The following is a 20604-nucleotide window of genomic DNA, read 5'->3' on the forward strand; positions in this document are numbered from 1 at the left end:
CCTGGACTCTCCCTTGTGTAGAATGTTACGCCCCGCCTCCTGGACTCTCCCTTGTGTAGAATGTTACGCCCCGCCTCCTGGACTCTACCTCCTTGACTTTTGTGTGGGTGGGGTCAGCACCAGTGGGATGACATTGTCCCCCTCGTGGTGGTCTTGAAGGATGGGCAGTGTTGTATACTGGGGGACCCGCTTTGGGCGCCCCATAGATGGCTGCGTCCTGTGTGATCCCTCCGGCCCGCGCTGGGGGTCTTCAGATCATACATTGTCCCAGCACCTCAGCTGTGATGCAGTCGGATGCTCTGTTGGGGTCTCCGCAGCTCTGGCTGTGACTGGAGGAGTCCTGGTAACCTAATGCCGCTGTGTGGCTTGGGGTATAAATACTGTCCGGCCGCGGCTATTCCTGGCACTGCCGCCCCCTCGTCTCCTGAGGGTTGGTCCGCGGCCCCCCGTGCTCTGGCCGCAGCGGCTGACGAGAGGCCTCAGGGTCTCTGCGCTGCTGATCTCCAGTACTGGTGCGGACGTCTGACGAGACCCCTGTGATGTCTGGTAATGGGGACCCCAGAATTTACCCCCGGGAACGGAGGGCAGCGGTGGGGGGCTCCGTGTTCTGTGGGGCTCCGTGTTCTGTGGGGCTCCGTGTTCTGTGGGGCTCCGTGTTCTGTGGGGCTCCGTGTTCTGTGGGGCTCCGTGTTCTGTGGGGCTCCGTGTTCTGTGGGGCTCCGTGTTCTGTGGGGCTCCGTGTTCTGTGGGGCTCCGTGTTCTGTGGGGCTCCGTGTTCTGTGGGGCTCCGTGTTCTGTGGGGCTCCGTGTTCTGTGGGGCTCCGTGTTCTGTGGGGCTCCGTGTTCTGTGGGGCTCCGTGCTCTGTGGGGCTCCGTGTTCTGTGGGGCTCCGTGTTCTGTGGGGCTCCGTGTTCTGTGGGGCTCCGTGTTCTGTGGGGCTCCGTGTTCTGTGGGGCTCCGTGTTCTGTGGGGCTCCGTGTTCTGTGGGGCTCCGTGTTCTGTGGGGCTCCGTGTTCTGTGGGGCTCCGTGTTCTGTGGGGCTCCGTGTTCTGTGGGGCTCCGTGTTCTGTGGGGCTCCGTGTTCTGTGGGGCTCCGTGCTCTGTGGGGCTCCGTGCTCTGTGGGGCTCCGTGCTCTGTGGGGCTCCGTGTTCTGTGGGGCTCCGTGTTCTGTGGGGCTCCGTGTTCTGTGGGGCTCCGTGTTCTGTGGGGCTCCGTGTTCTGTGGGGCTCCGTGTTCTGTGGGGCTCCGTGTTCTGTGGGGCTCCGTGTTCTGTGGGGCTCCGTGTTCTGTGGGGCTCCGTGTTCTGTGGGGCTCCGTGTTCTGTGGGGCTCCGTGTTCTGTGGGGCTCCGTGTTCTGTGGGGCTGTGCTCCTGCTCGGGGCCTGCAGTGTAAAGCATGGGGGACTGACCACATCTTAATTTTTGTTTCCTCAGATATTGGCAATGAGGGGCCATAGTGTCCAGTGAGACCCCCATATCCTGCCGGACACCATGAGGCTGATGACAGAGATGAATGCCCCCCGGACCCTCCTGGTGCTCGTCTTGGCCTCCTCGGCGTGGGCGGTCTGGCCAAATGATGCTGTGGGACAGGACCGCGACTGGGACCCTCAGCTCGAGGCCTCCATGCATTCCCTTTTCCCAGATGTTAAAGAGACCGTGACGCCAGTGAGCGGAATCCCTGACAGCTCCACTCTGGTGGGCCGAGCGTTCCAGATAACCGTGCCCACCCATCTGCTGCCCGCCGGGGAAGAGTCCATCCAGGTGAGATGTGGGGGCAGAAACCATCGATCCATCAACAGCCCACCCACCGCAGTGGTGCAGGACAGACCTTATGGTGGGCACGGCCCGGTACTTACCGCTGGGGAGGGGGAGCCGGAGGGCACGGCCCAGTACTCACCGCTGGGGAGGGGGAGCCGGAGGGCACGGCCCGGTACTCACCGCTGGGGAGGGGGAGCCGGAGGGCACGGCCCGGTACTTACCGCTGGGGAGGGGGAGCCGGAGGGCACGGCCCAGTACTCACCGCTGGGGAGGGGGAGCCGGAGGGCACGGCCCGGTACTCACCGCTGGGGAGGGGGAGCCGGAGGGCACGGCCCGGTACTCACCGCTGGGGAGGGGGAGCCGGAGGGCACGGCCCGGTACTCACCGCTGGGGAGGAGGAGCCGGAGGGCACGGCCCGGTACTCACCGCTGGGGAGGAGGAGCCGGAGGGCACGGCCCGGTACTTACCGCTGGGGAGGGGGAGCCGGAGGGCATGGCCCGGTACTCACCGCTGGGGAGGAGGAGCCGGAGGGCACGGCCCGGTACTTACCGCTGGGGAGGGGGAGCCGGAGGGCATGGCCCGGTACACCATTTGGGGGCGAGTGGGAGATGGCGGGGGATACCGTACACCAGTGGGGGAGATGGTGGGGGATACCGTACACCAGTGGGGGGGATGGCGGGGGATACCGTACACCAGTGGGGGGGATGGCGGGGGATACCGTACACCAGTGGGGGGGATGGCGGGGGATACCGTACACCAGTGGGGGGGATGGCGGGGGATACCGTACACCAGTGGGGGGGATGGTGGGGGATACCGTACACCAGTGGGGGGGATGGCGGGGGATACCGTACACCAGTGGGGGAGATGGCGGGGGATACCGTACACCAGTGGGGGGGATGGCGGGGGATACCGTACACCAGTGGGGGAGATGGCGGGGGATACCGTACACCAGTGGGGGGGATGGCGGGGGATACCGTACACCAGTGGGGGGGATGGCGGGGGATACCGTACACCAGTGGGGGGGATGGCGGGGGATACCGTACACCAGTGGGGGGGATGGCGGGGGATACCGTACACCAGTGGGGGGGATGGCGGGGGATACCGTACACCAGTGGGGGCCCTGCAGCTGCTCCCGCTCTGTGAACCTGTAATTATCAGTCTTGTGTCCTGGAATGTGGAGGATTTTGCAGGGAGCAGATTATGGCGGCTGCTCCCCTCCCCCAGTAAAGGTCATGGACATTGCAGGGAGCTGCGTACTGGTGCTGTCCCCCTCCTGTGCTGGAATTTGGAAGCGGGCATGCTGCGTCTCATCCCGACCACCTGAGAGCGCGAGGCCTCGGACCCGGAGTGTGGGAGCGTCCTGTGCGATGGGTGACGCTGTCTGGGTGGGGAGTATTGGTGCCCCCTATTGGTACCACTGGAGTCCGCACTTCGGGGGAGATGAGACCATTTCATGTCATGGAGGGTCGCCCTCCTCTATATTTCATTAACGTGGCGGGTATCCGGACAGAGCGCGGACCGCGGCCGGGTCTTACAGATGTCGCCTCATATGCGCCTCTCCTGACGGGCTGCCCAAGGGTCATGTGACCCCAAACCATTGAGAGCAGAAAAGAGAATAAGAAATAAAAATAGTGACAATCGTTAGAATCCTGCCATGTCCCTGAGCGTGTCTGATGGCCTCCGCCCCGTCCTCTGGACTCCTGAGCGTGTCTGATGGCCTCCGCCCCGTCCTCTGGACTCCTGAGCGTGTCTGATGGCCTCCGCCCCGTCCTCTGGACTCCTGAGCGTGTCTGATGGCCTCCGCCCCGTCCTCTGGACTCCTGAGCGTGTCTGATGGCCTCCGCCCCGTCCTCTGGACTCCTGAGCGTGTCTGATGGCCTCCGCCCCGTCCTCTGGACTCCTGAGCGTGTCTGATGGCCTCCGCCCCGTCCTCTGGACTCCTGAGCGTGTCTGATGGCCTCCGCCCCGTCCTCTGGACACCTGAGCGTGTCTGATGGCCTCCGCCCCGTCCTCTGGACTCCTGAGCGTGTCTGATGGCCTCCGCCCCGTCCTCTGGACTCCTGAGCGTGTCTGATGGCCTCCGCCCCGTCCTCTGGACTCCTGAGCGTGTCTGATGGCCTCCGCCCCGTCCTCTGGACTCCTGAGCGTGTCTGATGGCCTCCGCCCCGTCCTCTGGACTCCTGAGCGTGTCTGATGGCCTCCGCCCCGTCCTCTGGACTCCTGAGCGTGTCTGATGGCCTCCGCCCCGTCCTCTGGACACCTGAGCGTGTCTGATGGCCTCTGCCCCGTCCTCTGGACTCCTGAGCGTGTCTGATGGTCTCCGCCCCGTCCTCTGGACATTTGAGCCTTCACCTGTAATGATCGCTGTCAGATTTTCCCAGAAATAACGAACGGCCGATATAAAAGCACCACAGGGACCAGAAATACCACAGACCACGTAGCCAGTCCTACAGGGCATACAATGTCCGACCTCGAGAGACCCCCGACCGGCTGTCTGTAAGCTGCACTCCCCCTTATGAGGGCACGGGGACCCCCAGAGGTGTGCTGGTATTTTGTGGGTGACATGTTTATCGTCTGCTCCGGGTCAGAAGAACGTCTTCATGAAGTGAACTCTTCTCATGGCTTTTCCCCAGATTTGGAGGGGGGACAGGTTAGATTTTCTGAACTTTAAGATTGGAGTAAAGAAAGGATTCTTGGTCACAGAAACCTCCAAAATCTCCATCCAACAAGTCTCTGATAGTGCTCATCCTCCATACAGAAAGATCCCTCCCGTACTGGATCCTGTGTGTGTAGGATCCCTCCCGTACTGGTTCCTGTGTGTGTATTGGATCCCTCCCGTACTGGTTCCTGTGTGTATAGGAGCCAGGCAGAGGAGTAGGGAAGGGCCTGCCCCCGGGGAGCCGGGCAGAGGAGTAGGGAAGGGCCTGCCCCCGGGGAGCCGGGCAGAGGAGTAGGGAAGGGCCTGCCCCCGGGGAGCCGGGCAGAGGAGTAGGGAAGGGCCTGCCCCCGGGGAGCCGGGCAGAGGAGTAGGGAAGGGCCTGCCCCCGGGGAGCCGGGCAGAGGAGTAGGGAAGGGCCTGCCCCCGGGGATCCGGGCAGAGGAGTAGGGAAGGGCCTGCCCCCGGGGAGCCGGGCAGAGGAGTAGGGAAGGGCCTGCCCCCGGGGAGCCGGGCGGGGAGGAGGAAGGGAGGGTCGGCCCCTGTTAGCCGGGCGGGGAGGAGGAAGGAAGGGGGCCTGTTCATAGTCCCTATATCGGGAGGACACAATTCTTACTGGATGGGGGCAGTTGTCTTTTTCAGGCGATGTCTGTGTCGGCCGCAGTGAATGCTGTACTTTCTGTTGGCTTTACACCATGGTCTTTTGCGTTTCTGGTGGAGGCCGTCCGGTTAGAGGTGCCTATATGTGGGGGACGCGGCCATATGTCGGCGATGCATGGCAATCTCTTATAAGATACACTTTTTTTTCTTCGCTTGTGTTCTGGCATGTCATGGGTTAAGAGAATAATGTCTGAGGGCTCAGGCTGCATATTCTACTCTCAAAACAAGTGACTGCAGAGAGTGGCTGATTGCAGAGAGTACTACCGGGGAGACGTGTACTGCGCACACTTCCTACCTCTCCATAAAGCACAGCTTGCTGTATTAGCTGTTCTCCAGTCACCTCCGGAGCAGCGCTCACTTCTCCTCGGCCCCCTCCGGAGCAGCGCTCACTTCTCCTCGGCCCCCTCCGGAGCAGCGCTCACTTCTCCTCGGCCCCCTCCGGAGCAGCGCTCACTTCTCCTCGGCCCCCTCCGGAGCAGCGCTCACTTCTCCTCGGCCCCCTCCGGAGCAGCGCTCACTTCTCCTCGGCCCCCTCCGGAGCAGCGCTCACTTCTCCTCGGCCCCCTCCGGAGCAGCGCTCACTTCTCCTCGGCCCCCTCCGGAGCAGCGCTCACTTCTCCTCGGCCCCCTCCGGAGCAGCGCTCACTTCTCCTCGGCCCCCTCCGGAGCAGCGCTCACTTCTCCTCGGCCCCCTCCGGAGCAGCGCTCACTTCTCCTCGGCCCCCTCCGGAGCAGCGCTCACTTCTCCTCGGCCCCCTCCGGAGCAGCGCTCACTTCTCCTCGGCCCCCTCCGGAGCAGCGCTCACTTCTCCTCGGCCCCCTCCGGAGCAGCGCTCACTTCTCCTCGGCCCCCTCCGGAGCAGCGCTCACTTCTCCTCGGCCCCCTCCGGAGCAGCGCTCACTTCTCCTCGGCCCCCTCCGGAGCAGCGCTCACTTCTCCTCGGCCCCCTCCGGAGCAGCGCTCACTTCTCCTCGGCCCCCTCCGGAGCAGCGCTCACTTCTCCTCGGCCCCCTCCGGAGCAGCGCTCACTTCTCCTCGGCCCCCTCCGGAGCAGCGCTCACTTCTCCTCGGCCCCCTCCGGAGCAGCGCTCACTTCTCCTCGGCCCCCTCCGGAGCAGCGCTCACTTCTCCTCGGCCCCCTCCGGAGCAGCGCTCACTTCTCCTCGGCCCCCTCCGGAGCAGCGCTCACTTCTCCTCGGCCCCCTCCGGAGCAGCGCTCACTTCTCCTCGGCCCCCTCCGGAGCAGCGCTCACTTCTCCTCGGCCCCCTCCGGAGCAGCGCTCACTTCTCCTCGGCCCCCTCCGGAGCAGCGCTCACTTCTCCTCGGCCCCCTCCGGAGCAGCGCTCACTTCTCCTCGGCCCCCTCCGGAGCAGCGCTCACTTCTCCTCGGCCCCCTCCGGAGCAGCGCTCACTTCTCCTCGGCCCCCTCCGGAGCAGCGCTCACTTCTCCTCGGCCCCCTCCGGAGCAGCGCTCACTTCTCCTCGGCCCCCTCCGGAGCAGCGCTCACTTCTCCTCGGCCCCCTCCGGAGCAGCGCTCACTTCTCCTCGGCCCCCTCCGGAGCAGCGCTCACTTCTCCTCGGCCCCCTCCGGAGCAGCGCTCACTTCTCCTCGGCCCCCTCCGGAGCAGCGCTCACTTCTCCTCGGCCCCCTCCGGAGCAGCGCTCACTTCTCCTCGGCCCCCTCCGGAGCAGCGCTCACTTCTCCTCGGCCCCCTCCGGAGCAGCGCTCACTTCTCCTCGGCCCCCTCCGGAGCAGCGCTCACTTCTCCTCGGCCCCCTCCGGAGCAGCGCTCACTTCTCCTCGGCCCCCTCCGGAGCAGCGCTCACTTCTCCTCGGCCCCCTCCGGAGCAGCGCTCACTTCTCCTCGGCCCCCTCCGGAGCAGCGCTCACTTCTCCTCGGCCCCCTCCGGAGCAGCGCTCACTTCTCCTCGGCCCCCTCCGGAGCAGCGCTCACTTCTCCTCGGCCCCCTCCGGAGCAGCGCTCACTTCTCCTCGGCCCCCTCCGGAGCAGCGCTCACTTCTCCTCGGCCCCCTCCGGAGCAGCGCTCACTTCTCCTCGGCCCCCTCCGGAGCAGCGCTCACTTCTCCTCGGCCCCCTCCGGAGCAGCGCTCACTTCTCCTCGGCCCCCTCCGGAGCAGCGCTCACTTCTCCTCGGCCCCCTCCGGAGCAGCGCTCACTTCTCCTCGGCCCCCTCCGGAGCAGCGCTCACTTCTCCTCGGCCCCCTCCGGAGCAGCGCTCACTTCTCCTCGGCCCCCTCCGGAGCAGCGCTCACTTCTCCTCGGCCCCCTCCGGAGCAGCGCTCACTTCTCCTCGGCCCCCTCCGGAGCAGCGCTCACTTCTCCTCGGCCCCCTCCGGAGCAGCGCTCACTTCTCCTCGGCCCCCTCCGGAGCAGCGCTCACTTCTCCTCGGCCCCCTCCGGAGCAGCGCTCACTTCTCCTCGGCCCCCTCCGGAGCAGCGCTCACTTCTCCTCGGCCCCCTCCGGAGCAGCGCTCACTTCTCCTCGGCCCCCTCCGGAGCAGCGCTCACTTCTCCTCGGCCCCCTCCGGAGCAGCGCTCACTTCTCCTCGGCCCCCTCCGGAGCAGCGCTCACTTCTCCTCGGCCCCCTCCGGAGCAGCGCTCACTTCTCCTCGGCCCCCTCCGGAGCAGCGCTCACTTCTCCTCGGCCCCCTCCGGAGCAGCGCTCACTTCTCCTCGGCCCCCTCCGGAGCAGCGCTCACTTCTCCTCGGCCCCCTCCGGAGCAGCGCTCACTTCTCCTCGGCCCCCTCCGGAGCAGCGCTCACTTCTCCTCGGCCCCCTCCGGAGCAGCGCTCACTTCTCCTCGGCCCCCTCCGGAGCAGCGCTCACTTCTCCTCGGCCCCCTCCGGAGCAGCGCTCACTTCTCCTCGGCCCCCTCCGGAGCAGCGCTCACTTCTCCTCGGCCCCCTCCGGAGCAGCGCTCACTTCTCCTCGGCCCCCTCCGGAGCAGCGCTCACTTCTCCTCGGCCCCCTCCGGAGCAGCGCTCACTTCTCCTCGGCCCCCTCCGGAGCAGCGCTCACTTCTCCTCGGCCCCCTCCGGAGCAGCGCTCACTTCTCCTCGGCCCCCTCCGGAGCAGCGCTCACTTCTCCTCGGCCCCCTCCGGAGCAGCGCTCACTTCTCCTCGGCCCCCTCCGGAGCAGCGCTCACTTCTCCTCGGCCCCCTCCGGAGCAGCGCTCACTTCTCCTCGGCCCCCTCCGGAGCAGCGCTCACTTCTCCTCGGCCCCCTCCGGAGCAGCGCTCACTTCTCCTCGGCCCCCTCCGGAGCAGCGCTCACTTCTCCTCGGCCCCCTCCGGAGCAGCGCTCACTTCTCCTCGGCCCCCTCCGGAGCAGCGCTCACTTCTCCTCGGCCCCCTCCGGAGCAGCGCTCACTTCTCCTCGGCCCCCTCCGGAGCAGCGCTCACTTCTCCTCGGCCCCCTCCGGAGCAGCGCTCACTTCTCCTCGGCCCCCTCCGGAGCAGCGCTCACTTCTCCTCGGCCCCCTCCGGAGCAGCGCTCACTTCTCCTCGGCCCCCTCCGGAGCAGCGCTCACTTCTCCTCGGCCCCCTCCGGAGCAGCGCTCACTTCTCCTCGGCCCCCTCCGGAGCAGCGCTCACTTCTCCTCGGCCCCCTCCGGAGCAGCGCTCACTTCTCCTCGGCCCCCTCCGGAGCAGCGCTCACTTCTCCTCGGCCCCCTCCGGAGCAGCGCTCACTTCTCCTCGGCCCCCTCCGGAGCAGCGCTCACTTCTCCTCGGCCCCCTCCGGAGCAGCGCTCACTTCTCCTCGGCCCCCTCCGGAGCAGCGCTCACTTCTCCTCGGCCCCCTCCGGAGCAGCGCTCACTTCTCCTCGGCCCCCTCCGGAGCAGCGCTCACTTCTCCTCGGCCCCCTCCGGAGCAGCGCTCACTTCTCCTCGGCCCCCTCCGGAGCAGCGCTCACTTCTCCTCGGCCCCCTCCGGAGCAGCGCTCACTTCTCCTCGGCCCCCTCCGGAGCAGCGCTCACTTCTCCTCGGCCCCCTCCGGAGCAGCGCTCACTTCTCCTCGGCCCCCTCCGGAGCAGCGCTCACTTCTCCTCGGCCCCCTCCGGAGCAGCGCTCACTTCTCCTCGGCCCCCTCCGGAGCAGCGCTCACTTCTCCTCGGCCCCCTCCGGAGCAGCGCTCACTTCTCCTCGGCCCCCTCCGGAGCAGCGCTCACTTCTCCTCGGCCCCCTCCGGAGCAGCGCTCACTTCTCCTCGGCCCCCTCCGGAGCAGCGCTCACTTCTCCTCGGCCCCCTCCGGAGCAGCGCTCACTTCTCCTCGGCCCCCTCCGGAGCAGCGCTCACTTCTCCTCGGCCCCCTCCGGAGCAGCGCTCACTTCTCCTCGGCCCCCTCCGGAGCAGCGCTCACTTCTCCTCGGCCCCCTCCGGAGCAGCGCTCACTTCTCCTCGGCCCCCTCCGGAGCAGCGCTCACTTCTCCTCGGCCCCCTCCGGAGCAGCGCTCACTTCTCCTCGGCCCCCTCCGGAGCAGCGCTCACTTCTCCTCGGCCCCCTCCGGAGCAGCGCTCACTTCTCCTCGGCCCCCTCCGGAGCAGCGCTCACTTCTCCTCGGCCCCCTCCGGAGCAGCGCTCACTTCTCCTCGGCCCCCTCCGGAGCAGCGCTCACTTCTCCTCGGCCCCCTCCGGAGCAGCGCTCACTTCTCCTCGGCCCCCTCCGGAGCAGCGCTCACTTCTCCTCGGCCCCCTCCGGAGCAGCGCTCACTTCTCCTCGGCCCCCTCCGGAGCAGCGCTCACTTCTCCTCGGCCCCCTCCGGAGCAGCGCTCACTTCTCCTCGGCCCCCTCCGGAGCAGCGCTCACTTCTCCTCGGCCCCCTCCGGAGCAGCGCTCACTTCTCCTCGGCCCCCTCCGGAGCAGCGCTCACTTCTCCTCGGCCCCCTCCGGAGCAGCGCTCACTTCTCCTCGGCCCCCTCCGGAGCAGCGCTCACTTCTCCTCGGCCCCCTCCGGAGCAGCGCTCACTTCTCCTCGGCCCCCTCCGGAGCAGCGCTCACTTCTCCTCGGCCCCCTCCGGAGCAGCGCTCACTTCTCCTCGGCCCCCTCCGGAGCAGCGCTCACTTCTCCTCGGCCCCCTCCGGAGCAGCGCTCACTTCTCCTCGGCCCCCTCCGGAGCAGCGCTCACTTCTCCTCGGCCCCCTCCGGAGCAGCGCTCACTTCTCCTCGGCCCCCTCCGGAGCAGCGCTCACTTCTCCTCGGCCCCCTCCGGAGCAGCGCTCACTTCTCCTCGGCCCCCTCCGGAGCAGCGCTCACTTCTCCTCGGCCCCCTCCGGAGCAGCGCTCACTTCTCCTCGGCCCCCTCCGGAGCAGCGCTCACTTCTCCTCGGCCCCCTCCAGATCTCGCTGTGTCGGCCCCAGGTTCGCACGTGCCCAGTGCGTGGCTGAGGCTGCGAGGTCTGCACTGTCCGGGGTCTGTGTGACTAGATGTTGGGGGTCAGCAGAGGTCACTGTATACAGTATATCCTCATATTACAGAGCTGACAACATGACCGCGGCTCCTTCCTCCACCTGTGCAGGGTTGTCGGTGGCTGTTGCTCATTAGTCGCGGTTCCTGGTCTCATCTGGTCGGTTCTCTGATTTTAGGAAATTTCCTTGTGTCCAGTCCTGTGTTGTGGGTCAGCGGCCATACAGGGTGTGGATCAGAGGGTAATGGCCCCGGGCAGTAGCCGACCATCAGCTGTCACTACTGTGTGCATATATATGATGACATGCTGCTGCCCCCGTACGAGCGTGAGCGGCGGCCCCACTGGACGGGTGGCTGCTTATTATAGCACACGAGTCAGAGTTTCCAGAATTCTCCTCGTTCCATCTCCCAAGTGCACTCATGGCTGCCCTCCTCGGGTCTCTTACTATCGCGTGTTTGCCACCATCAACATGTCACCGGGCAGCAGCTGTGGTCTCCATGTAGTGCAAACCTCTACAGGGAGCGAGTTCAGTCACCCCAGGGGTGGAGGCCGGTGTAGGCACGGTGTGGGACAAGCAGCAGCCGTGTAGGTACGGTGTGGGACAAGCAGCAGCCGTGTAGGCACGGTGTGGGACAAGCAGCAGCCGTGTAGGTACGGTGTGGGACGAGCAGCCAACGGTGTAGGCATGGTGTGGGACAAGCAGCAGCCGTGTAGGTCGGTGTGGGACGAGCAGCCAGCGGTGTAGGCATGGTGTGGGACGAGCAGCAGCAGTGTAGGCATGGTGTGGGACAAGCAGCAGCCCTGTAGGTACGGTGTAGAACAAGCAGCCAGCGGTGTAGGTACGGTGTGGGACAAGCAGCCAGCGGTGTAGGTACGGTGTGGGACGAGCAGCCAACGGTGTAGGCATGGTGTGGGACAAGCAGCCAGCGGTGTAGGTACGGTGTGGGACAAGCAGCCAGCGGTGTGGGTACAGTGTGGGACAAGCAGCAGCAGTGTAGGTACGGTGTGGGACAAGCAGCAGCCGTGTAGGTACGGTGTGGGACAAGCAGCAGCCGTGTAGGCACGGTGTGGGACAAGCAGCCAGCTGTGTAGGTACGGTGTGGGACAAGCAGCCAGCGGTGTAGGTACGGTGTGGGACAAGCAGCCAGCGGTGTAGGTACGGTGTGGGACAAGCAGCAGCCGTGTAGGTACGGTGTGGGACAAGCTGCGGCCAGTGTAGGCACGATGTGGGACAAGCAGTGGCCGGTGTAGGCGCGGCGCAGGACAAGCGGCCGCCGGTTTAGGTGTGGTGTAGGCATGATGTGGGACAAGCGGCGGCCGGTGTAGGTGCGGCGTGGGACACTTGGCGGCCAGTGTATGCCAGGTGTGGGACAAGTGGCGGCCAGTGTAGACGCGGTGTAGGACAAGTGGCGACCAGGCCAGGTATTGGGTGGAGTTGAGTGCCTGCTTCCATGAGGTCACCAGTTGGTATTCCTGTTATAAGTGTTACGTGCACCTCTGCGACTCCCCATGTCGGATGCAAGTATATGCGTGTGATCTGTACGACCACGTCTTGTCACTGAATCTCTTGTTTCTTTCCTCTGCAGATCGTTGAGGTTGGGAAGGAGACGCTACCATCATGGCTGCATTGGCAGGATGACTCACTGGAGGGGCTTCCATTGGACAGTGATAAAGGGGTGTATGATATTTCTGTCACCACCTTTCTGCTGGCTCCTAACGGTTCATTTGTCCCACAAGCCTCCGATGTCTTCTCCATCGAAGTTCACCCTGAGGACCATAGTGAACCACCGTCTATCCGACTGGCAGGAGCTGAGTCCAATGACGTTTCGCCCTTCTTGTGTGGCACCGATGAACCCATCACCATCCTCACAGTCATCCTAGATGCTGATTTGACTAAAATGAGCCCAAAGCAGAGAGTGGAGTTGCTGAGGAGCATGAGGGATTTCTCGGAGGTGGAGCTGCATCACATGAAGTTGGTCCCTGTGGTCAATAACAGACTCTTTGATATGTCCGCCTTTATGGCTGGGCCTGGAAACGCTAAGAAAGTGGTAGAGAATGGGGCACTGCTGTCCTGGAAGGTTGGCTGCTCCATGGATCAGAACAGTGTTCCAAACATCAGCTCTGTTGAGGTCCCGGCAAAGCAAGGAGCAATGTCTGCCCGCCTGGGTTACCCCGTTGTGGGGTGGCATATTGCCAACAAAAAGCCTCACATGCCTAAAAGACTTCGAAGGCAGATTTACACCACGCCAACTCCTGTGACGGCAGTTGGTCCTCCCACCACTGCTGCCCACGAACCACCAGTAAGAATTGTCCCAACCCCAACATCACCAGCTATAGCTGGGCCGACGGATACAACTGTCCCTCCGGTCCGTGAGCCCATCCCTCTTCCTGGGAAGCCAACCATTACTATCAGGACTAGGGGACAGATCATGCATACCCCAACTCTTACTGTCGTCCATCCTACAAAGGTGGAACCTACCAGCATGTTTCCTGGCCATGTCACTCCAACGGTGACCAGGCCTTCATATATAGAACCCACGTCAACTGTAACATCACCATCTGCGACTACAAAGAGGCCGAAGTCTACCCTGAAACCTGCAACGACTCCCAGTACAGATTCATCTACGACTTCAACCAGAAAGCCGACTCGGAGAACCAAACCTCCCAAAACGAGACCCCCAGATACCAAGACACCACCCACTAAGATGGAGACAACAACTCCTAGCCGCGTGCGAACCTCTACCAGCACCGTCCCCCGCACATATAACACTGAACCTGAGCTAAAGAACCATGTGGATAAAGTCGTGGCCTGGGTGGGGACTTACTTTGAAGTTAAAATACCACCGGACACTTTCTACGATAAGGAGGATGGCACCACAGACAATCTGAGACTTACACTGGAGCCCAGGAAAAGTGCAAGCCCTCGCGACAAAATGTGGGTGATCCTCAACAGCACCAGCCAAGTCATGTACGGCATGCCCGATCTCCTACAAGTGGGCGACCACGAGTACTACTTAAAGGCCACAGACAAGGGTGGCCTCACTGCTGTAGATGCCCTCGAAATCCAAGTCCGGAACTTTTTCCTCAAAGAGCCATCACCCGTTAAATTTACTGCTCGGTTCCAGGGCGACCATGAATCAGTCCTCAATGACGTCAACAAGAAGATACAGCTGGTGAAGAAGCTCGGCTTTGCCTTCGGTGACCGGAACAGCAGCTCCATCACTCTGCAGAACATCACCAGGGGCTCCATCGTGGTGGAGTGGACCAATAACACGCTGCCCGTCGATCAGTGCCCGAAGGATCAGATCGAGGCGATTGGGAGGAAGATCTATGATGAGCAGCGGAAGCCCCGACATCACTTTATCTCTGCCATGGAGCCTGAGTTTAGACTTGAGGATGTAGCGATATCCCTTACTGGCAGCTGCCAGCATCAGCACAGGCTTTTCGGGATCCCTCTAACACCAGAAGAACAGGTTGTCACGGCGGTCGCCCCAACTGTAGCCGCTGACAGAAACCCTGAAAAGAGCAGTGAGGACGACGTCTACCTCCACACAGTCATCCCGGCTGTCGTGGTGGCCGCCATCTTGTTAATTGCCGGTATTATAGCAATGATCTGTTACCGGAAGAAGAGGAAAGGCAAGCTAACCATCGAGGACCAGGCCACTTTTATCAAGAAGGGGGTGCCCATCATATTTGCAGATGAATTGGATGACTCCAAGCCACCGCCTTCCTCCAGTATGCCATTGATCCTCAAGGAGGAGAAAGCTCCTCTGCCCCCGCCTGAGTACCCCAACCAGAATGTGCCAGAGACTATCCCCCTAAACCACGACATTTTAGGGGAGTACGCCCCACTTAGGGATGAGGACCCGAATGCTCCCCCTTACCAGCCTCCCCCACCTTTCACAGCACCCATGGAGGGGAAAGGGTCTCGTCCGAAAAACATGACCCCCTATCGATCTCCACCCCCTTACGTGCCCCCTTAATGAACGGTGTCCTCTGTGAGGGGCGGATTAGGGCTGTGGTCCCTTCAGAGCTTGGTCGCCTGCAATCTGTCACTGCGACAGAAAACTCTGCTGTTCTAAGCAAAGAATCGGAGACCTGGAAGATTTTCTAGAGACTTGGGTGGGGCCTGGGTCCCGCTCCCTCACAGCCCCCACATCGGACAGCCGCCATTCTCATGTTTGTGTTGGTACAAATATGCGTCCACGTCTAGATTGCAGGCAGAGACGCTGACGAGCGCAGGAAGTGGCCGCACGTCCCCGAGTCCGCTCCCGGAGGCGCCGCTCCTCTGCTCTTCTTGCCTTTAACACTAACTGTCTTTGATTTCTTCTCTTCACGTGTCTACGACATAACAGACGTAACGGAGCCGCGGTCCGGAGACCTCGCTGGTTTTATGTTCTTACATTTAATCGTCGGTTTGTAATGGGGACACTTAACGTCCGGAAACGTCACCAGCGGAGATGGCGCCACCTGTGGATGGGAGGTTCCAGCAGCTCTGCCAGCTAGTTGTAGCTGGGGTCTCAGTACACGCACCACCGAGTCCAGACCACCGGCACAGGTTTTAAGTAAAGATGCAATATTTTTCTGTGGTTGATTTCCTCCTGATGGCTCAGATGAATGGTCTCCACCACCACTGAAGGTTCATGATCCTGGCGCCGCTGATCCCGTATGGTGCTGTCCCGGGCGGCCACTTATCACTCGTGGTTTTTTTAACAAAGTTTTGATAAGCCTCAAAGTGTTTTATTAGGAAATGTTGTGAAGCTGTAGCCGGCGTTGCGAGGGGCTCTCGTGGAGGCGTCGCTCGCGGCCGCTCCTCCGCTTCAGTCTGTCCTGTCCACGTGCTTTTGTTGCCATTATTTATCACATCCTTTTGCTTTTTTTGCGGTTTTGCTTTTTCTGACTTAACGGTTTTGTTTGATTTTTTTTTTTTTTTTTTTTAATTCTTATTCCATTAAAGGAAGGGAAGTGGTTTGCAATAACGTCTCAAGCCTTTGGGGGGCGGCGGTGGGGCTGAGTACGACACCATACACTAAAGCCATATTGAATGTCCTGCTGGGTAGCGAAGACACTGGATTTCACGGAGGGACAGATCATCCCTGCCATCCGTATTAGGCCCATCACCTCCACCCTCAATGCTCCATGTCCGGGGAGGGGCCTGTGGACAGTGGCAGGAGGCGATGGTACGCCGGGGAGTGGCCTGAGGTCGGGGCGATGGTGTGCCGGTGAGGGGCCTGAGGTCAGGGGGCGATGGTGTGCCGGTGAGGGGCCTGAGGTCAGGAGGCGATGGTGTGCCGGTGAGGGGCCTGAGGTCGGGGTGATGGTGTGCCGGGGAGGGGCCTGAGATTAGGAGGCGATGGTGTGCCGGGAGGGGCCTGAGGTCAGGGGGCGATGGTGTGCCGGGAGGGGCCTGAGGTCAGGGGGCGATGGTGCGCCGGGGAGGGGCCTGAGGTCAGGAGGCGATTGTGTGCCGGAAGGGGCCTAAGGTCAGGGGGTGATGGTGTGCCGGGGAGGGGCCTGAGGTCAGCGGGCGATGGTGCGCCGGGGAGGGGCCTGAGATTAGGAGGCGATGGTGTGCCGGGAGGGGCCTGAGGTCAGGGGGCGATGGTGCGCCGGGGAGGGGCCTGAGGTCAGGAGGCGATGGTGTGCCGGGAGGGGCCTGAGGTCAGGGGGCGATGGTGCGCCGGGGAGGGGCCTGAGATTAGGAGGCGATGGTGTGCCGGGAGGGGCCTGAGGTCAGTGGGCGATGGTGCGCCGGGGAGGGGCCTGAGATTAGGAGGCGATGGTGTGCCGGGAGGGGCCTGAGGTCAGTGGGCGATGGTGCGCCGGGGAGGGGCCTGAGGTTGGGGCGATGGTGCGCCGGAAGGGGCCTGAGGTCAGGGGGCGATGGTGCGCCGGGGAGGGGCCTGAGGTTGGGGCGATGGTGTGCCGGTGAGGGGCCTGAGGTCAGGGGGCGATGGTGCGCCGGGGAGGGGCCTGAGGTTGGGGTGATGGTGTGCCGGTGAGGGGCCTGAGGTCGGGGTGATGGTGTGCCGGAAGGGGCCTGAGGTCAGGGGGCGATGGTGCGCCGGGGAGGGGCCTGAGGTTGGGGCGATGGTGTGCCGGTGAGGGGCCTGAGGTCAGGGGGCGATGGTGCGCCAGGGAGGGGCCTGAGATTAGGAGGCGATGGTGTGCCGGGAGGGGCCTGAGGTCAGGGGGCGATGGTGTGCCGGGAGGGGCCTGAGGTCAGGGGGCGATGGTGCGCCGGGGAGGGGCCTGAGGTCAGGAGGCGATTGTGTGCCGGAAGGGGCCTGAGGTCAGGGGGTGATGGTGTGCCGGGGAGGGGCCTGAGGTCAGTGGGCGATGGTGCGCCGGGGAGGGGCCTGAGGTCAGGGGGCGATGGTGCGCCGGGGAGGGGCCTGAGGTCAGGAGGCGATGGTGTGCCGGGAGGGGCCTGAGGTCAGGGGGCGATGGTGCGCCGGGGAGGGGCCTGAGATTAGGAGGCGATGGTGTGCCGGGAGGGGCCTGAGGTCAGTGGGCGATGGTGCGCCGGGGAGGGGCCTGAGATTAGGAGGCGATGGTGTGCCGGGAGGGGCCTGAGGTCAGTGGGCGATGGTGCGCCGGGGAGGGGCCTGAGGTTGGGGCGATGGTGCGCCGGAAGGGGCCTGAGGTCAGGGGGCGATGGTGCGCCGGGGAGGGGCCTGAGGTGGGGGCGATGGTGTGCCGGTGAGGGGCCTGAGGTCAGGGGGCGATAGTGCGCCGGGGAGGGGCCTGAGGTCAGGGGGCGATGGTGCGCCGGGGAGGGGCCTGAGGTTGGGGTGATGGTGTGCCGGTGAGGGGCCTGAGGTCGGGGTGATGGTGTGCCGGAAGGGGCCTGAGGTCAGGGGGCGATGGTGCGCCGGGGAGGGGCCTGAGGTTGGGGCGATGGTGTGCCGGTGAGGGGCCTGAGGTCAGGGGGCGATGGTGCGCCAGGGAGGGGCCTGAGATTAGGAGGCGATGGTGTGCCGGGAGGGGCCTGAGGTCAGGGGGCGATGGTGTGCCGGGAGGGGCCTGAGGTCAGGGGGCGATGGTGCGCCGGGGAGGGGCCTGAGGTCAGGAGGCGATTGTGTGCCGGAAGGGGCCTGAGGTCAGGGGGTGATGGTGTGCCGGGGAGGGGCCTGAGGTCAGTGGGCGATGGTGCGCCGGGGAGGGGCCTGAGGTCAGGGGGCGATGGTGCGCCGGGGAGGGGCCTGAGGTCAGGAGGCGATGGTGTGCCGGGAGGGGCCTGAGGTCAGGGGGCCATGGTGCGCCGGGGAGGGGCCTGAGGTCAGGGGGCGATGGTGCGCCGGGGAGGGGCCTGAGGTCAGTGGGCGATGGTGCGCCGGGGAGGGGCCTGAAGTCAGGAGGCGATGGTGCGCCGGGGAGGGGCCTGAGGTCAGGAGGCGATGGTGGATGGTGTGCCGGGGAGGGGCCTGAGGTCAGTGGGCGATGGTGTGCCGGTGAGGGGCCTGAGGTCAGTGGGCGATGGTGTGCCGGTGAGGGGCCTGAGGTCAGGGGGCGATGGTGTGCCGGGAGGGGCCTGAGGTCAGGGGGCGATGGTGCGCCGGGGAGGGGCCTGAGGTCAGGGGGAGATGGTGCGCCGGGGAGGGGCCTGGGGTCAGGGGGCGATGGTGCGCCGGGGAGGGGCCTGAGGTTGGGGCGATGGTGAGCTGGTAAGGGCCTGAGGTCAGGGGGTGATGGTGCGCCGGGGAGGGGCCTGAGGTTGGGGCGATGGTGTGCCGGTGAGGGGCCTGAGGTCAGGGGGTGATGGTGCGCCGGGGAGGGGCCTGAGGTCAGGGGGCGATGGTGCGCCGGGGAGGGGCCTGAGGTTGGGGTGATGGTGTGCCGGTGAGGGGCCTGAGGTCAGGGGGTGATGGTGTGCCGGAAGGGGCCTGAGGTCAGGGGGCGATGGTGCGCCGGGGAGGGGCCTGAGGTTGGGGCGATGGTGTGCCGGTGAGGGGCCTGAGGTCAGGGGGCGATGGTGTGCCGGAAGGGGCCTGAGGTCAGGGGGCGATGGTGCGCCGGGGAGGGGCCTCAGGTCAGGGGGCGATGGTGTGCCGGGGCCTGAGGACAGTGTTGGGGAGCGATGGCGGTGTACAGGGGCGCTGTGTTCTCTACTAGCAGATCATCATTGATCAGCCATGCAGTTGATGGGTGCAGCATTGAGGCCGGCTCCTCTTAAAATGTACCTGTCATCGGCGCACAGCGGAAGCTACCATTTTGACTTTATGGTCCGTGTTATAATTGAAGAGAGGTCACGAGTGGTAGCTCCGCCCCGTAATGGCCGCTGCCGCTGGGCGAGTGATGGATACACTTTAAAGCACATAAGACGTGATGAGGGGCAGCAGATTCTGTGCGGGCCCTACGTCTCCTCACCACTCTGGCTGTGCGGGCCCCATGGCTCCTCACCACTCGGGCTGCGCGGGCCCCACAGCTCCTCACCACTTGGGCTGTGCGGTCATTATTAAACAATTTGCCTTATTACTTGTTGTCCATAATCCTCCCACAATCCTTTTCTGTGCACCGTTGATGATGTTTGCTGCGGCCGCTCGGTCAGTGTGAAGCATATAGTGTGTACGTTATCTTACAGATCCTTGTATTGTATAGACAATAAACCACCGTGACTTTACTGCTGCGTCTGTGTGCGCCGGACCTCCGATCCGGATCCTGCTGACTCCGTCCCACACCTTCCCCCAAACTCTTAAACGTTCGCATGTGCTCAGCAGTGGAGACTAAAGCAAATCCCTGCCAGACTCCTCTGTCCCCTCCCCCCTAAGTCCTCCTGGTCCCATCCATTGCCCCTCCCACACCAGACTCCTCCTGGTCCCTTTCTCCCCAGACCCCTCCTCCCTTGTCCCTTTCTCCCCACCCTCAGACTCCTCCTGGTCCCTTTCTCCCCACCCTCAGACTCCTCCTCCTGGTCCCTTTCTCCCCGCCATCAGACTCCTGTTCCTTTCTCCTCACCCCCAGACAACTCCTCATGTTCCTTTCTCCCCACCCCAGACTCCTCCTGATCCTTCTCCCCACCCACAGACTCCTGTTCCTTTCTCCCCACCCCAGACTCCTCCTGATCCCTTTCTCCGCACCCACAGACTCCTCCTGATCCCTTTCTCCCCACCCACAGACTCCTCCTGATCCCTTTCTCCCCACCCCAGACTCCTGATCCTTTCTCCCCACCCCAGACTCCTGTTCCTTTCTCCCCACCCCAGACTCCTCCTGATCCCTTTCTCCCCACCCCAGACTCCTCCTGATCCCTTTCTCCCCGCCCTCAGACTCCTCCTGTTCCTTTCTCCTCACCCCCAGACAACTCCTCATGTTCCTTTCTCCCCACCCCAGACTCCTCCTGATCCCTTTCTCCCCACCCAGACTCCTGTTCCTTCTTCCCCACCCCAGACTCCTCCTGATCCCTTTCTCCGCACCCACAGACTCCTCCTGATCCCTTTCTCCCCACCCACAGACTCCTCCTGATCCCTTTCTCCCCAGACTCCTGATCCCTTTCTCCCCAGACTCCTGATCCCTTTCTCCCCAGACTCCTGATCCCTTTCTCCCCACCCACAGACTCCTGATCCCTTTCTCCCCACCCACAGACTCCTGATCCCTTTCTCCCCACCCACAGACTCCTGTTCCTTTCTCCCCACCCACAGACTCCTGTTCCTTTCTCCCCACCCACAGACTCCTGTTCCTTTCTCCCCACCCACAGACTCCTGTTCCTTTCTCCCCACCCCAGACTCCTGTTCCTTTCTCCCCACCCCAGACTCCTCCTGATCCCTTTCTCCCCACCCCAGACTCCTCCTGATCCCTTTCTCCCCACCCCAGACTCCTCCTGATCCCTTTCTCCCCGCCCTCAGACTCCTCCTGTTCCTTTCTCCTCACCCCCAGACAACTCCTCATGTTCCTTTCTCCCCACCCCAGACTCCTCCTGATCCCTTTCTCCCCACCCACAGACTCCTGTTCCTTTCTCCCCACCCACAGACTCCTCCTGATCCCTTTCTCCCCGCCCTCAGACTCCTCCTGTTCCTTTCTCCACACCCCCAGACAACTCCTCATGTTCCTTTCTCCCCACCCCAGACTCCTGATCCCTTTCTCCCCACCCACAGA

General features: G+C 63.8%; 1 protein-coding gene and 1 long non-coding RNA gene across 2 annotated transcripts; both read left to right on the forward strand.

Moving 5' to 3' along the window:
- Positions 1-1435: 1435 nt before the first annotated feature.
- Positions 1436-15101, forward strand: DAG1 (dystroglycan 1). The gene is made up of 2 exons (XM_069735958.1): positions 1436-1761; positions 12099-15101. The coding sequence occupies exons 1-2, from the start codon at positions 1492-1494 to the stop codon at positions 14493-14495; spliced, it is 2667 nt and encodes an 888-aa protein (XP_069592059.1). The 5' UTR covers positions 1436-1491; the 3' UTR covers positions 14496-15101.
- Positions 15102-18262: 3161 nt separating this feature from the next.
- LOC138647080 (uncharacterized) lies at positions 18263-19135 on the forward strand. Its single transcript, XR_011314868.1, has 2 exons — positions 18263-18403; positions 18440-19135. It is a non-coding gene; the product is annotated as an uncharacterized lncRNA (long non-coding RNA).
- Positions 19136-20604: the final 1469 nt, after the last annotated feature.

Source organism: Ranitomeya imitator, chromosome 8 (assembly GCF_032444005.1).
Source record: "Ranitomeya imitator isolate aRanImi1 chromosome 8, aRanImi1.pri, whole genome shotgun sequence".
NCBI classification, from domain to species: Eukaryota; Metazoa; Chordata; class Amphibia; order Anura; family Dendrobatidae; genus Ranitomeya; species Ranitomeya imitator.

Coding starts and splice junctions, on each gene's coding strand:
- DAG1 (XM_069735958.1), top strand. CDS start 1,492: ATGAGGCTGATGACAGAGATGAATGCCCCCCGGACCCTCCTGGTGCTC. Junction 1,762..12,098: donor CCGGGGAAGAGTCCATCCAG/GTGAGATGTGGG, acceptor TTTCCTCTGCAG/ATCGTTGAGGTTGGGAAGGA.